The sequence below is a fragment of the Rousettus aegyptiacus genome, unplaced genomic scaffold (genome assembly GCF_014176215.1).
Source record: "Rousettus aegyptiacus isolate mRouAeg1 unplaced genomic scaffold, mRouAeg1.p scaffold_m13_p_2, whole genome shotgun sequence".
Classification (NCBI taxonomy): Eukaryota; Metazoa; Chordata; class Mammalia; order Chiroptera; family Pteropodidae; genus Rousettus; species Rousettus aegyptiacus.
Genome location: NW_023416295.1, coordinates 5,734,523 through 5,750,850, shown reverse-complemented (window position 1 = coordinate 5,750,850; position 16,328 = coordinate 5,734,523). Strand labels below are relative to the sequence as shown.

At 36.9% G+C, this 16,328-nt stretch overlaps 1 protein-coding gene across 2 annotated transcripts in view; it reads left to right on the top strand.

The window, feature by feature from the left end:
• Positions 1-16,328, top strand: part of PSMD1 (proteasome 26S subunit, non-ATPase 1) — an 81,135-nt gene that overhangs the window by 41,740 nt on the left and 23,067 nt on the right. For both annotated transcript variants that reach the window (XM_016134691.2, XM_016134692.2), the window contains 2 exons: positions 7,541-7,655; positions 10,367-10,483. In XM_016134691.2, the coding sequence (XP_015990177.1) occupies positions 7,541-7,655; positions 10,367-10,483 (232 nt within the window). The remainder of the gene's footprint in view (positions 1-7,540; positions 7,656-10,366; positions 10,484-16,328) is intronic.

The window sequence follows — 16,328 nt, the reverse complement described above, 5'->3', positions numbered from 1 at the left end:
CCTCAGGGACCAATTCTGTTAATTTCTTTTTCTCCTGTGAGTGAGCTGTATTTTATTTCTTGGCATGCCTCATAATTTTTTGTTGAAAACTGAACATTTTGAGTATTATGATTTGGCAACTCGTGAAATCAGATTCTCTCCCTTTCCAAGGGTTTGTTGTTGCTGCTTGTCATGGACTGTAAGTTTTGCAGTGACTTTTCTAAAGTAATTTCATAAAGTCTGTATTTTCTCATGTATGGCCACTGAAGTCTGTATTCCATTAGCTCAGTGGTCAGCTAATGTTTTGACAGAGTTTCCTAAAATACCTAGAGCCAAGAAAGGAGAAAAAAAAAAGGAAAGAGAAAAAAATACCCTCCCAGTCTTCACAAATCAGCTGTGTTCGGGGCGCTCCTTCAGTGCTTGGTGTACCATTGTCCTCCCCTCGCTCCCTGCTCATGCAGAGCATCACGTGAAAGTCCAGGGTCTTCTCAGGCCTCTCCTGAGCATGTGTCCTGAGCAGGTATGCCTGTGGTCTTCTCGGCTCAGTATACACGGGAGTTTGTAAACACCCTTATTATCCTTCCCCAGCCTCTTCCTTTCTGGGCTTTGCAGTCTGTTTATAGCCTGTCCTGGTGGTTATCCCTTGCCCCAGGCTGCTATGGCGCGCACTTTTGCCTTTAAATGTTTTTGCCAAATGTCACCTGGGAAGTTGCTTCAGCCCTGGGAGCACTTTAAGTTAGGCGAAACAAAGGCAGGCTGGTGCACTGGTCCTTCACTTCAGGGAGCTGCCAGACAGGTTAAAACATCCAACCACGTTCTGCGAGAACAGGTCTGTGTTGCTGCTTCTCACTAGCACCTGGCACCAGGAACCCACTGCCGCCTTCACTGCCACCGGCCAGTCCGGGGAATGGAGGTGTAGGTGGACAGCTCAAAATGTCATGACCTTCTCTTAAACAATGCAGCAAGCAGGTTTCTTCATTAAGTTTTCCCCTGGTTGTAAGTTTTTCACTGGATTCTAGCGTTCTATAAAAATTGATTCTGACAGTTTGTGCCTGGTCATTATTGCCTGGTTATTGCCAGAGAGCTGCTTATACTGTATCTGCTTTTGTCAAGAACAAAAATAATAATAATATTTTTTTTTAAAATATCAGTGAAACTGTATTACTGTTTAATGTCATGAATGATGATGTTTTTAATCAAAGGCATTCTTATACTTGGAAATATGTTGCTCATAAAGGACCCAAATATCTTTGGTGTAGATTTGCTCAATGCTGCAGGTCTTCAGTAATCACTGTAATCAGGTGTTAGAAGTGGACTTTCATCATCAGAACACTTATTTAAATATCAAGTGAATTAAACTTTCTGAGAATTGTAGTATATTTTGTTCATTTTTATAAAATTAAGGAAATGCCCATAAAGTCCTTTAATAGTCTACAAGCCGATGGCAGCCCACTCACACTCCAAGGCTTCTTGGTTTGCTGGTTTGAAGGGAATGCGCGTGCTATTGATGCTCTGACTTTTCAAATGTTACAGCTTCCTCTAGGCCCACGAATGCAGTTTGAGATTTTTAAGAGCCATATTTCTTATTACAGTGAAGTAGTAATTTCTTTGTGTAAATCTCATAAATCTACTTTCTTCTCGCTTCTTTGAGATATTTCCACTCCATTTGGCAGCACCTGAGAAAAATTCATCTATTTGAAAATATACTAAAACCTTATCTAAAACTATACTAGTTTTTAGTTTTCTAAAGTTTAGTAAGATGATATAAAGGAAATATTAAAGGTAGGAATAAATCTGTAAAGTTTAGGGCAGGATCTATGTGGTTTTGTTTTTCTTGTGGTACTTTTCATGTAGTAGATAGTAAATACTAAACTAATAAAGTAAACTACTACAGTGTTTCATGAGGCAAAAATATGTTTGGGAAACAAAACTTTTCTTAGTTATTTTCCTGATAATGGATATATTTCTGCATCTATTTTTATGGTGTGATGAAAAAAAAAATCTAAAAAAGTATATCTCCTTTCTCTTTTTAACCTCTAATGGTATTCACTTTTTTTTTTGTCTGAATAAATATACTTTTAAATTCAGCATATCAAAACAAATATGTGAAATGACTGAGTCATAGATAACACATTCTGTGCTAATAAAATGGTTTCCCAAGTATTGAATTCCTTGGTTTCTACCTCCCCTCAACCTAATAAAGTAAAATGCACTATTTTTCCTGTTACTTAATCATTTCTAGACATTTATTTTTCTAAATATGTTTATGGAGACATAGAGATGAGCTTTTATTACTCATCAGAAATTAGTCATTTAAATGTTTGATTATATAATCGTAGATATGAAACCTATATAAATTTTATTAACCAATGTCACCCCAATAAATTTAATTGTAAAAATTTGTGGTAGGATATAGTGTGAAAAACAGGCAGATTTTAAAATTTCAGAGCAACTTTGGTTGGCAGTAGGGAAAAAAAGATAGCTGAGATCGACTACAGATATTAAAAATGTGATTTTTAATACTGTAAGTACAAAATTTTGTTCCTTTATACAACTAATGGAATTTGGATCGAACCACTAGATTTAAAAAAAATAAAAATAAAAAATAAAACAATGGTATAAAAACTACAAAAATAGTTTTAAGTGCTAATCCAGAGGTATATAACAAACTATAGGAGTTATTTTGTGATATTATCTAAGAAATATTTTAAGAGCTAAGATTTAAGGAGTGTCAGAATTATCTAAAGTGACTGAAGGTAAGCCTGATAGAATTAAAGATTTGGTGTGCTTTCTTTTAGTTCACACGTTTTTCTCCATCTCTCGCCTTGCTCGGCCCCTCACTCTCCCTTCTTCCCCCCTTTCTCTTTTTCCTTCCTTGCAATTTACGTGTTGCAGAAACCAAGTCATTACGTCAAGTCTCCCACAGTGTAGATTTTGCTGATCACATCCCTGTATGTGATAGAATGGTTTTTTTGGTCTTCTATATTTTCTGTAAATTGATAGTTGGATCTAGAGGCCTGGTCACATTCAGGTTTATTTTCTCTCTTCCCTCTCTCCTATTTGGAGGGGCAGAACTGGCAGTGCGCATGAGATCTAGTTGTGTCTCTTTTCGTGATGTTAACGTTCATTAATAATTATGCTGCGGTCCATTCATTCCATGTTGCAAAATGGCGATGAGGTGATTTTTATTATTTATTAATTAACTGTTACTTTAAAAATTTTTAGAGATAACATACACTATGTGTGTGTGTGTGTATCTATATATGTCTAGATGAAGATTAATGTGCAGAAGTTTTGCTTTCAGTGAATGTTTTCATTCTAGTCATTGCTTAGATTCTTTTGTGCTTTTGGAGCCGACTGCTGAAAAATCGAAGAAACAGAATATTATGGTGTTATTGTACCCTTGAAGAAGTCGAATGTCTAAGCTAATTTATTAGAGAATTTGTCATTCCTTGTCTTAACACTTTCCTGAAGAATGTGTCAGAGTTGAAACTGTTATTTGACTGAGAAACTTATAAGAATTTTTTTGTGCGCTTTCAAATTTATAACCCCCACAGCCTGTAATAATCTTTAGGTAAAGCACTACATTAAGCTGCCAGTGTTTATGTTCCCTGGCAAATTTATTTTTTCCTAAATCTCATAAAATTGTTAGTGCTCTATTCTAAGTATATTACTTTTTTAACAGTGGGGGATCATAAAATAAATGAAGTTTTAAGATACATTTAGGATAAGCTGTTTGCTCTAAGTCAGTTTTCCCTGGCGCATCCTGCCTTGGCTGTGGCTGAGTGGCAAGTGGGTAAGTGTTCTGTGCGCCATTAAAGATGGCGAGGAAATCTGGACGTCAGAACGCTTAATGTAACCTGCTCTCTAGGTTTAATATCCAACTTGCTCTGTATTGTTTTGAATGAACTTTGGGGCATGAGGTACCTCACCTTTTTAAAAATAAGAGCCCAAACTAAAGCATTCTAATAGTCAAATTTCTGGTTCTGATCTAGAGGTAATTTGTGGTTATGGTGTAGATTTCAGCGATTATAGTATAGTATTCTACTATGCCACACCACCAACTCTCTCCAGCGTGAACAAGGTAGACTAGATATCATTTTTATAGATAAAGTAATTAAGGCTCCAACAGATTTAGCGATGCCACTCTATAACGAATGGCTGCACTAGAATTGGAATGCAGGTCTTTCTGATTCCAAGCCTGTGTGTTTTCCACCATAGCAAACTGAAGATGGGAGAGAGAGAGGTGGCAGAGACATAATCTAAGGAATCGCGGTGTTATTTCCAGTGAGAGATGATCAGGGCCTGAAACAGGCAACGGAAACAAGCAAGAGTTAAGGGTTTCGCTTGACATGGTAGCAGACTAGATGTGAGGAGTGAGAGAATAAAACGATTGAAGATGTGAGCGTCCTGGGTCCCAGCTGAACGGTCGTGGTGGGAGAAGCAGGTTAGGGGGCGTGTGCCCGTCATTCCTCTTTCCACATGCAATTCTGCATGTTGATTGAGGTGTTTGTGGTGTATATAGTTAATGACATTCAGTAGGAACCTCAAAATTAAGGATGCTGCTCAGATTATTTGGAGTCTGTTGGTAGGGAATAAAGGGAATTAAAGGGCAGGGGGTGGTACATTCTTGAGTCCTGTGTCGTTAATCCTGTTAATCCTGTGACACTTACCTAATGAGAATGATAGATTTCATAATTCTTCCGAGGGACTTCTCTGAGTTTTATAGCCTCACCAAATCCCCACTGTGATAGACCCCATGTTTCCGCCCACATTTATACCGCTATATTTTTCTCCTCTAGTTAATGTAGACTAGAAAAAAGACACCATATTCTTGAAAGCATCATGATTTATTAATATGACTTAATGCTGAGGTTGCAGAAAGTATTCAATAAACAGTAGTTAACAGCCAGTGTGTTGAAAGAGAGGAATTCGTATGTGCAGTTTACGGTCGGGTGATGTCACAGTGACGGCTGCATATTCTCATGCACAATTCCTGCTCCGTGGAGGGTCCGTACAAATAACAACACTGGCAAGATGACTCTTAGCTATAAGCCAAGAAACTTTATTGAAACTACATATCAGATATTAGTTACCTATTTCAGTGTGTGTTTCATTTTTTTTTAAGTAAGTCTTCCCTAGACCTATCTGTGGTCTCCCTACTGGGAACTTGAAAGCACATAAAATTTAAAGACATTGAGTTAGTTAGCCCTTATGAAGTAACACTCACAGGTACTAGTTAATTCTCTTTTTTGATTATCTAGCTGAATTATAAACCTAGGGGGAAGAGGAACCGTGAAAGGCTTGATATTTTTCCCAGTGGTTAACCATTAGGCCCTGAACCTAGTAGAAAATACCTATTGGTTTAAGTCTCTAAATATAAATTTAGTTTGGCTCCTTTTGTATTTTACTAAGTAATAATAGTTATTTTATCTTTAATACCTAGCACTGTGTTAATAATTTACAGGAAATAAAAACATAGACGACAGTCTCAGCCCTTGGCCCTTGAGACATGTACGATCTCGAGTGGTGTTTGTAATTAATTAGGTGGCAGAACGCTTGACTTCGTTAGAGGATTTGAGTATCAGATTATGGACAGAGCATTAAGTTCTGAGGCTGACAGGAGTGAAAAACGAAAGTTAAATGATGGTGCTGTCAGGTACAGTTTGCAGACTAACTCTCCAGTAGTCTCTTTGGCATAATATTACCTTAAATTTCATAGGAATAGTTCTCATTGAAGAAATATCCAGTAGTAATGAAAATCGATTTAAAACCTTTGGCAACAGGTTCGTTTTTAAAAGTCATAGAATTGTGAAGTGGAGCAGACCTTAGGGGACTTCTGTTCCCATTCGTTGTTTCTTCAGACATGGAAAGGGACCCCAGAGTGTTTGGTTAATTGAACCTTGGCTAAATTACCCCAGCTATTTACAGACAGAGTAGGTGCTTAAACATGGGTTTTTGACTCCGTGGCTTCCTCTTATATAATTTATTATTTATCTCAGTACATAGTAACTGAAGCATTTATGTTATTACCATATTTTCAGTTATTTGCTCGTTTGTTTTTTATATTTTTCCTGCAAAATAGTCAAGAAAAGTTCTCTAATTACAGAAAAGAAAATGTAAGTGATTTGTTTATCATGTACTAAGAAATTAGCAAAGCTGGGACTAGAACCCGGATCTTCTGTCTGATAGTGTATTGCTTTTTTCACAACACCAAACCGTTTTTTCCGTGTTGTTGCCAGCAGTGTTATTTCCAGATTATTCATACTAGGAAACTTAGTCAAACTGAGAACATTTTTAAGAAAGAGTGATGGACTCTCTTGTAAGGGGAGATCATCCAAGCTTCCCTTGTAGTAGAATTCCACTTGCATAAACTTGGCTGGCTCTACTGCATTTGAAATTTGAATTTACCACTGATGGATTTTGAGGCTAGGGGACAATTTCTACATTGAATTATAGATTTGAATAGGTCTCTAAGTAATAACTGCTTTCATTCATAACAATAGTGTTAAAGAAAACTACTGAAATGTAATATATAGATAGGCTTTTAAAAAATATTTTGTTGAATTATAATATACATGCAAAAACATGCTCATAGTCATAAGCCTACAACTTGATGAATTTTCACAGCCGAACACAGTTATGTAACTGATACCCAGTTCAAGATCATAACTAGCCTCCCATAAACTCTCTCTACTCCCCCTTCTGCTCCCATCCTGCTACCCGTCGAGGGTAACCACTCTAGCAGGGTAGTCTTCTAGAGCAGCAGTCCCCAACCTTCTTAGCACCAGGTACCAGTGCTCCTATGAGAACGTAATGCTGACGATCTGAGGGGGAGCTGAGGCAGTGATGCTTATGCTGGGGAGTGGCTGCAGACACAGATGAAGCTTCGCCTGCTGGCTCACTGCTCGCCTGCTGTGTGGCCTGGTTCCCAACAGGCTATGGACCAGTACCTGTCCAGGGCCCAGGGGATCCCTGTTTTAGAGGTCAGATACTTCATTAGTCAGGGTTGTCCTATTTTGTTGTTGCTGTAGTTGTTAATGAGAAAAGACCAACTTCTCTGTTCTTTCTCATTCACACAAAAATAATAGCTTAAGGCAAAAATCAGAATTTCCTTATTACCAAGGCTTGTTTACCAGTTTAATATTCAGCCACAGTATTAAAATCTCTGGGAGATTTAAACCTCCTAGAATGACTTTGTTTTCTGAAACAAAACACAGACTAAGCAGGAAATTACAAGAATGGATATGAACAGAGTGAGTCCCCCAAACCCCCACGACTGTTCCCCAGTGTGGAGGAGGCACAGGGAACGGCTGTAGTGCTGTGACGCAGGGCTGTGGTTAAGGAATCTGCTGCATTCCCCTTTCTCTGCATATCTCTGAACACCGAAGATAGATTTCTAATATTAAATGATAGAATTCTCTAGATTTTTAATTCTGCAGTTTCTGTGTTAAATACAACTGTTGTTTCCCAAAACTTTAAAACAATTGGTTAAAGTTCTATCTTAATTTAAAACACGTTAGCATGTGACCTCGTCTTCGCCTCTTCTGTTTCCTGTCAGGACCCCTGAACAGTGCCCCAGCGTCGTTTCGTTGCTGTCGGAGAGTTACAATCCTCACGTGCGGTACGGAGCAGCCATGGCCCTGGGCATCTGCTGTGCTGGTACAGGAAACAAGGTGCAGTCCAGAGCCAGTGTCTCGGTTCTTTCCTGGCGCCAGGTCGTTTTCCCTCACAGAAAAGTTTATGGAACAGCTGTAAAAACACAAGTGTGGTGTGATCTGTAAGACTTGACTTGCCTCACAAAGCTCCCCAGAACTTCCTTGCTTCACTGTGCTGGATGGCTCAAAGCCCTTTAAGAACACACCAGCACATTGCATGGGGGGCTGTCATGGAAACAGTGCTGTCGACGTCCTTTTTGAAAGCGTTGATTTCTTTTTAAAAAGAAGAGAAAAGAAGAAGGCGATAAAGTATTGTCTTTCTTTAAAGAACTAGTCTGGTCATTTTACACGGTTATTTTACACGTTTAATTTGCATAATTCGTATTGTAGAAATCAAGGTTCTCATCTGAGGCCACCAAAATCAACTCAGTTTGATTTGCTTTGTTTTGTTTTAAGCAAATCACTGAACTGCCATTTGCCTGTTCTGTTTTCTGCTTCCTAGCAATAGGCAACTTGATATTTGTTAAGTCCTCAAAACTGACGGAGCTGGGTTCAGCAAGCTGATGATTTGAAGAACGGTTCATCTGGAGATACATAAAGAAGTGCTGCGCTATTGCTTAAGAAACAAGTATTTTTGGTTCACAGCAATAACATAATCATCACATTTACTTTTTACAGCACACATGCGCACATCTTGGTGAACTTTTCTTTTAAAAGGGCAGCCACTGTGTGTGCGTGTGTGTGTGAGAGAGAGAGAGAGAGAACGCGATTGTGTTCCAGTGTGTCACATCAGAGGGAAGGAGTCACTTTATCATCTCTTGTCAAACTGAAATAAAACACAGCATATTTGTCAGTTTATTGATTGATTCCAGGAATTAAGTTTTAATTTGCTTAATGTTTTCTCTAAAAAGGGTATTAGTATTATATAAAAATATTTTTTTCTAATCGCATAAAACATAATTGAAGCTAGGAATTTGAAATAGGCATTTTTTACTACATCTGGTAAGAATTGCATAAAAATTTATGGAGACATCCCCTTCCAATATTCTCGTTCTTCCTCCTTACCCTGCTTTATTTCTCTTCATAGCACTTATCACCACCTAACATATTTTTACACCTGTTTTATTTATTGTCTGTCTCCTCTTCACTGAAATGTAAAGAGCCTGAGAACAGTATTCAGTGCTGGAACCCGAAGTCAGACCTGGCACATGGTAAACTTTCAGTAAATAATCTGTCAAGCGAATGACGGAGTGAAGATCATGTGAGGATATGATGGTGAATAAGTTGGACGTGGTCTCCGCCCTCACAGACTTTTGTTTTTAAAATGTTTTCATTTCTCTTGGGTGAGAAATTTTTACATGAGAATGTATCTTCAGTTTTATTAGAAATGTCATTAGGTATATAAAATGCAGTTTATAGGAATTGGCCTTCATTATTTTCTGGGGCACATCTGTTCCAAAGGAGAAATATAGTTGGATGTTTTACTAAGTATTTCCCCTCTCAGATCTTTACTAGACATTTATAGCAGGCCTCATAAGTTACATGTAAATTAGATATTTTTTCTTTACAGATTATTCTAAAGTCAATATGATATTGAGAAGCAAATGTTCTTTACACAGTATCTGACAAGTTAATTCAGTGAAAAAGTTGTATTACTCATGCTAAACAAGTCCGCTCTATTTCTAGTTAGTTTGTATCTACATATCAATACCTATCTGACTGAAGTTTGGTGATTTGATTATTTTTATTTCTTAAAACCTAAAATATCTCTTCTAAAATATATCTTTGATGTTATATCACATACCTCAAAGACCAAGTTAGTGTCTTTTAACTTACAGGTTGGAAATTTGGTTATATTTTTATCATAACTACTTTATAAACATTATTGACAGTATGTGAATAATGTTTGAAAAAACACCTCTGCAGATTGTCATTACATTTTTAAGCGAAGTGGGGAGAAAGAGAACACTTATCTGGTATTGTTATTACCTGTTATTGGCTCTGATTTTTAAAAACAAATACAGTCATGCACCGAATAATAGTTTTTCCGTCTATAGGATTATAATGGAGCTGAAAAATTCCTATCATTTAGCAATACGGTAACCATAGTAACATTAGATTAGTGCAGCATATTACGCGTTCATGTGTTTGTGGTGATGCTGTTGTACACAAACCTACAGCACTGTTGTGTGAAAGTGTAGCACATACAGTTACAGTAGCAGGCTATACTGTCTACGTCTGTGTAAGTGCTCTCTGTGATGTTCGCATGACAGAGTCACCTAACTAACTACTCATTTCTCTCAATGGGTCCTCATTGTAAGCTGTACATGAGTGTAAATCCACATGTAAAGAAGTCTAAAGTCATTTTCCCCAAAAAAGAAGGAATTCAGTTTATTCTTCTTTTCCTTGGTCTTGGAACAAAAGATATTTGAGAAATATAAGAAATATCTTTGATAACCTAACATTAACCTCATTTTCTCTTTTTTTGACCTCTTTTTACCTCAAGACAGGAGCACTCGTGTTCTACAAGGTTCCTTTTCACTTACCATCAACTATATTGAAACTAAAAGTATACTCAGTTCTGAACTATTACATCTAGTTAGTCTTAAATTAACTTGTTATTACAGTGCGATGAAAATACTGACTTAGAATGACAGACTAACTTGAAAATCCAACTATATCAACTTTATTTAAGGCTGTTTTTTGTTTGTTTGTTTTTATGATTTCAGGAAGCAATTAATTTGCTAGAACCAATGACAAACGACCCTGTGAACTACGTGCGGCAGGGAGCCCTCATAGCCTCAGCGCTCATCATGATCCAGCAAACCGAAATTACTTGTCCAAAGGTGAGCAAAGCCATCCTCTGCAACAGAGCCGGCCAGGCTTTTTTAGTAACTTATCTTCTTTTGAGGACATTTTTACCTCAAATATGGTAAACACTGACCTCATAGGAAGTAAAGAGGTATGAGGATGGTAAAACTTTAAATGTATTTTTTTTACAGATTTATGGTCACTTCGTTAATTCAACTATATAGCCATGTTTGAAAAATTAGAATTCACGTATTGATGAAATTATAAAAATAGACTTTAATTTTTGCCTCCTACTGTCCTTTTAAAGTTTATTCAGTGGGATAACTTGTTCCTTTGAGGTAGGCAGTCCACAACTTCTTTGATCCATCCTTTCGTGGTAATAAAACGGTGTATAGTCACCGTTTTATAGTCTGACCATGAGATCACCCCTCCTGGGTGATCTCATGGTCAGAGTTTCAGATGGCTCCAGGACAGCTTTCTTTCCCTCTTGACCAACATCTATCCAAAGAAATCCTCCTGCATATTTTGCCCATCTTGTAGGAGGGGGTGTAATAGGCTCTCAGTGCAGCTTTGCCTGCCCCTCCCTCTGTCTCTCTCATCCTCTCTTCCTGCCTGCTACTCTCCCTCTCTGCTCGTGCCTCAGTGCTAGCTACTGCCTTTTATTTTATGTGCCAGACGTCAGTGCGCCGTGACCACCGATCGTGTTCAGCGTTCCAGGTGGTGCCTCTGAAGCCCATCTCTAGACTTGGAGTGCGGGGGAAAGACTAATAGCCCAGCTTTCCCCCATAGAAATCCTCTTCACATATTCTGCTACAGTCCATGCCGCGTGTATGGCCAGCAGATGACTCTCTTAACAGATTTCTAGACAGTTATTTTAAAATCTCCTCATGGCAATCTGTGACCTCATGTTAGAGTTTAATATCTAATGTATCTTACTTGACACCTAAGCTAAAACTTCTCATTTGTTGGGAAATAGAAAATGTATAGATCTTATTTACTTGTACTAAAAATTACTATGTTCGATACATTAAATAAATGCAACAGCTTATTCAATAATTTCAGATCTTTTGGGTTTTTTAAAATTTTATTAGTAGTTTTATGTATACAGTACATTGGTTAGACATTTACATAGTTTATAAAACTATCTCCCTGATTGCTGTTTCTCTCCCCTGGCTCTAAACCTAGCCGTTACATTACTGCTAACTGCATTCCCTATGCTATGCTCCCCATCCCTGTGTCCATCTATCGACTACTAATTTGTACTTCTTTAACCTTTAACCCCATTCTATCAGCCTCCCCAACCTCCCTCCCCTCTGGCCATCACCAGATTGTCCTCTATATTTGTGAGTCTGTTTTTGATTAGTTTGCTCTTTTGTTTCTTAGATTCCACATATCAGTGAAATCATATGGTATTTATCTTTCTCTGTCTGACTTATTTCATTCAGCATAATAACCTCTAAGTCCATCCATGCTGTTATGAATGGTAAGATTTCATTTTCTTTAATGACTGAGTAGTATTCCATTGTATATGTGAACCATAATTTCTTTATCCAATTGTCTGTTGATGGGCATTTCAGTTGCTCCCATATCTTGGCTATTGTGAATAGTGCTGCCATGAACATAGGGATGCATAGATATTTACAAATTATTGTTTTGGTTTTCTTTGGGTAATTACTGGATCAAAAGGTATATCCATTTTTAATTTTTCGAGATACCTCCAGACTGTTTTCCATAGTGGCTATACCAGTTTGCAATCCCACCAACAGTGTATGGGGATTCCCTCTTCTCCACATCCTCGCCAGCACTTGTTATTTTTTGACTTATTGACGACAGCCATTCTGACCGGTGTGAGGTCGTATCTCATTGCTAAAACAATTTGTATTTCTCTGATGATTAGTGATCTTGAGCATCTTTTCAGATATCTATTGGCCATCTGTATTTCCTCTTTGGAGAAATATCTGTTCAGATCTTCTGCCCATTTTTTAATAGAATTGTTTGTTTTTCTGTTGTTGAGTTGTATGAGTTTTTAATATATTTTGGAAATTAACCTCTTATCCGACGTATCATAAGCAAATATCTTCTCCCATTCAGTTGGTTGGTTGTTTTTTCATTTTTATGATGGTTTCCTTTGCTGTGCAAAAACTTTTTAGTTTGATGTCGTCCCATTTGCTTATTTTTCCTTTCATTTCTCTTGCCTGAGGAGTTGTCCAAAAAGACGTTACTAGTAGCAGTATCAGAGAGATTACTGCCTATATTTTCTTCCATGAGTTTTATAGTTTCAGGTCTTATGTTTAAGTCTTTAATCCATTTGGAGTCTGTTCTTGCATATGATATAAGAAGGTGGTCCAGTTTCTTTTTTTTTTTTTTTTGCATGCATCTGTCCATTTTTCCCAACACCATTTATTGAAGAGACTGTCTTTACCCCACTGTATATTCTTGCCTCCTTTGTCACATATTACGTGAGTGTATAGCCATGGATTTGCTTCTGGGCTCTCTATTCTGTATCATCGATCAGTGTATCTGTTTCTATGCCAGTACCATGCCGTTTTGATTACTGTAGGCTTATAGTATAGTTTGATATCATGTAGTGTGATACCTCCAACTTTGTTGTTCTTTCTCAAGATTGCTGTGGCTATTCTGGGTCTTTTATTAAAGGTTCCATATAAATTTTAGGATTATTTGTTCTAGCTCGAACAAATGCCATTGGTGTTGTGATAGGGATTGCATTGAATCTATGGATTGCGTTGGGATATCTTTTCATTCTTAACTTAAAATTAGGGTAATTAACAGCCTTGTATTCTGCTCCTATATGAGAAGCAGTCAAGAAATTGACAACAGAAAAAAACATTGGCACACTGTCTTCTGCCTCATCGAGCAGGTGTAGAACATCCTCATTTTCAGCAAAGTAGATTGATTATTTGTTCTCATTTTATGGAACTTTACTTAATAAATTTCAGTTTCTAAGCAGTCGCTATCAGTTTTGTTTCTTTTATTCAGCGTTCCTCTCCTCTGTGTCAAAATCATTAAAACTTCGAAAAATTGTATTATTGCAAAGATAGAATCAGACATCTCTTCCTGCTTTAATAATGTTATTCTGTCTTCTATAACAAACATTTTTTCAAACAGACCACATTTCTTTTTAGTTTTCGTTTTTAAATATAACAGTTATATTATGAGTAGCTTTTGCATCTTTTATTTTTGTTTTTGATCTTCTGGTCATTTTCAGTTGGAGGTTATCCAACTGAGAGTAATGGCATTCAAGAAGGAAATTTAGGCTATGGAGTGCACTTCCCCTAATGGTAATATATAGATATTTATTCACTTTGACTTCACGTGTCAGTTTCATGTTATTTGTATTGTGAACAAGATAAATGTTTTACCAACTTCCTATCCTCTGCTCTAAGATTTCAATGATTTTACAGTCATAAACTCTACACCAACAATGGCAGCATCCTTTGGAACGAGGGTGGGGTGGGGTAGGCTGTGTAATTTGTTCTAAAAAATATACAGCAGTTTAAATCATTAGTATTATTAAATCATTTCATAAAATATTGTTGAACCAAGTCTTGGCTGATGTGAATACGTGGGACACACTTCCATCTTGTGTCAGAATGTTGGGTATTAATTAAGAATGCCGAAATGTTGTTATGGCTGGTAGCCTTTGCTATTAATATAGACTTGGTGGAGAAAGTCAAGTGTGTATCCCCACTGACTACAAAAGCAAAACTGTGTTCGACAATATAAAAATCAAATGTTCTTTTAGAAAACGCTGTCCCTTAGAGTGATGTTGTTATTCGGCACATGAATTCTTAAAGTTTAAGTTCTGTTTCATTGTTTTCTGCTATTAAGCACATGATAAAGAGCTTTGTGAACCATAGTTTCTGTCATCTCTTATCTGATAATGGCTAATATGAGAACACTGACATTCTTTTGGGGCGGTATGTGACATTTTACTGAGAAGAAAAAGCTGTGAAGCTTGAAAAGAATTTCTCAAGGCTACAGAACACTTGTCACAAAGTTGTATATTAGTCCATGAAATAAAGTGGAATGCTTCGAAATCAAAAGTTAGGTATTAATTTCATCAAGATTATAGTCCCTCTTGAAAGAATCCAAAAGGGACATTTTTTTCAGATATTTTGTGAGATTTACAATGGAAATTTCCAAAGGAAATGTTTTTATATAATCATAATACACATCACATCCTTTTACAGAATGTTGTCTTAACACCTAGCTCTACATATTGTTGTCTTAGTTTAGGTAACTCCACTACATTTTTGCTTTTCTTGGCAGTTTTGTGCTCACTCACTCTCACAAACATAAACCCAGGAACACGCATATACCCCTGGGCAGTTACAAACACAGTTTAGAAAGCCCTTAGACCAGGGGTTCCAAACGATTTAACTAGAATCGTGTCCTTTGGACATTAACTAGAATAGGTCCTTGGAGCTATTTTCTCTAGAGAATCCAACTGTACTCCTTATGAAGGACTTACCTCTTGTTTTTTTGTTTTTTGTTTTTATTAAATGAAATCTACCTTTAGTAGGTATTTAGGACATGTACATAGTAAGTATCATATATAGAATCAGATAAAAATATTATAGTGTAAGAACAGGATCTTGTGCTCCTCCTCGCCTAATACTGGCCTGCGGTCTGCGGCAAGGAAGCTTCTCCCACCACAAACAAGATGCGCTTTTTGACAGTGGGATCATATTTGGCCAAGATGAATACGGTTTTGCAGTTCTGAAATCATAGCTTGAGTAGATTAGGCTTTTGTGAACCATCATGGTAACCTAGAAGTATTTCCGTAGTGAAATATGTGAACCTTTATAAGATGAAATTATAAACATGAAATCTTATATTACATGGTGATATTTTACAGCATAACACATTTGTAAGTAGTGATTTATATTTCCTTACCATTACCTTAAGATAGGGACTTGGTAATATAAAGGGCTGCAAGCAACTACTATGAACAAAATAATACTAATAAAATTGAGAAGGGAGCTAAAAATATTATTTGGGATATTGCTAATGGGGAAATCTTGATAGTGTTGATGGGAATATCTAAAATTCTCATCTTAGGCATGTTGAGTTCGGACATAAGATGAGAACATAGGAAAAGAAAGAGATTTGAGAGCTAGCCACAAAGAAATTACATACGTGTATTGCCCTTTACCTGCAATTCCAAAATCCAAAAAGCTCTGAAAACTAAAGGAAGTTTGTTTTTAAGGACTCATGCAGCTGCAGAACCTGACCCAATGTGAACTCATTTATAACTTTTATCCATTTAGTGTTACTATTCAGTCATTTTGCTGCTTCAGAAATAGTAACTCGTTCGGTTATGGGATATTGCCCCCGCAGTCCACTGAGAGTATTGCATAAGATGTGGTGTATGCACCATGTTAACTTTCTAAATTCTGAATTCCAAAATTCTTCTGGCCCCAAGAACTTCATAGAAATAGAGACCTATGATTCAACTCATAAGAGCAGATGTCATGTCACAGAAAAAGAAAAAAAAAAGCCTGAACCTCAAAAACTGATCCCACAGTTCTGCGTTCAGGAAAACAGAAAGAGCAAGACATAGATGGCCTGTGAGCACCATCAGAAATGACTCCAAGGAACTTGATTTCCTTCTCCCCGTTCTTTATTTTTCTCTCTGACATATAAGAGTATGTTTTTCCCCCAGCAGTGTAAGATATAGAGTTAAAAACATGGCAAGTTAAAAATGCATGAATTTGGAGAAGGCAGGTTTTAAATAATCATGCAGAACAGAATGCTTGGATCATAGAGTCGCTTAAAATTTAATTGTCTCTTCTGTGAGATTATCATAATATAAAACAGGAAATTAATATGATTTTTCTCCTCCAAATTCTACTGTTT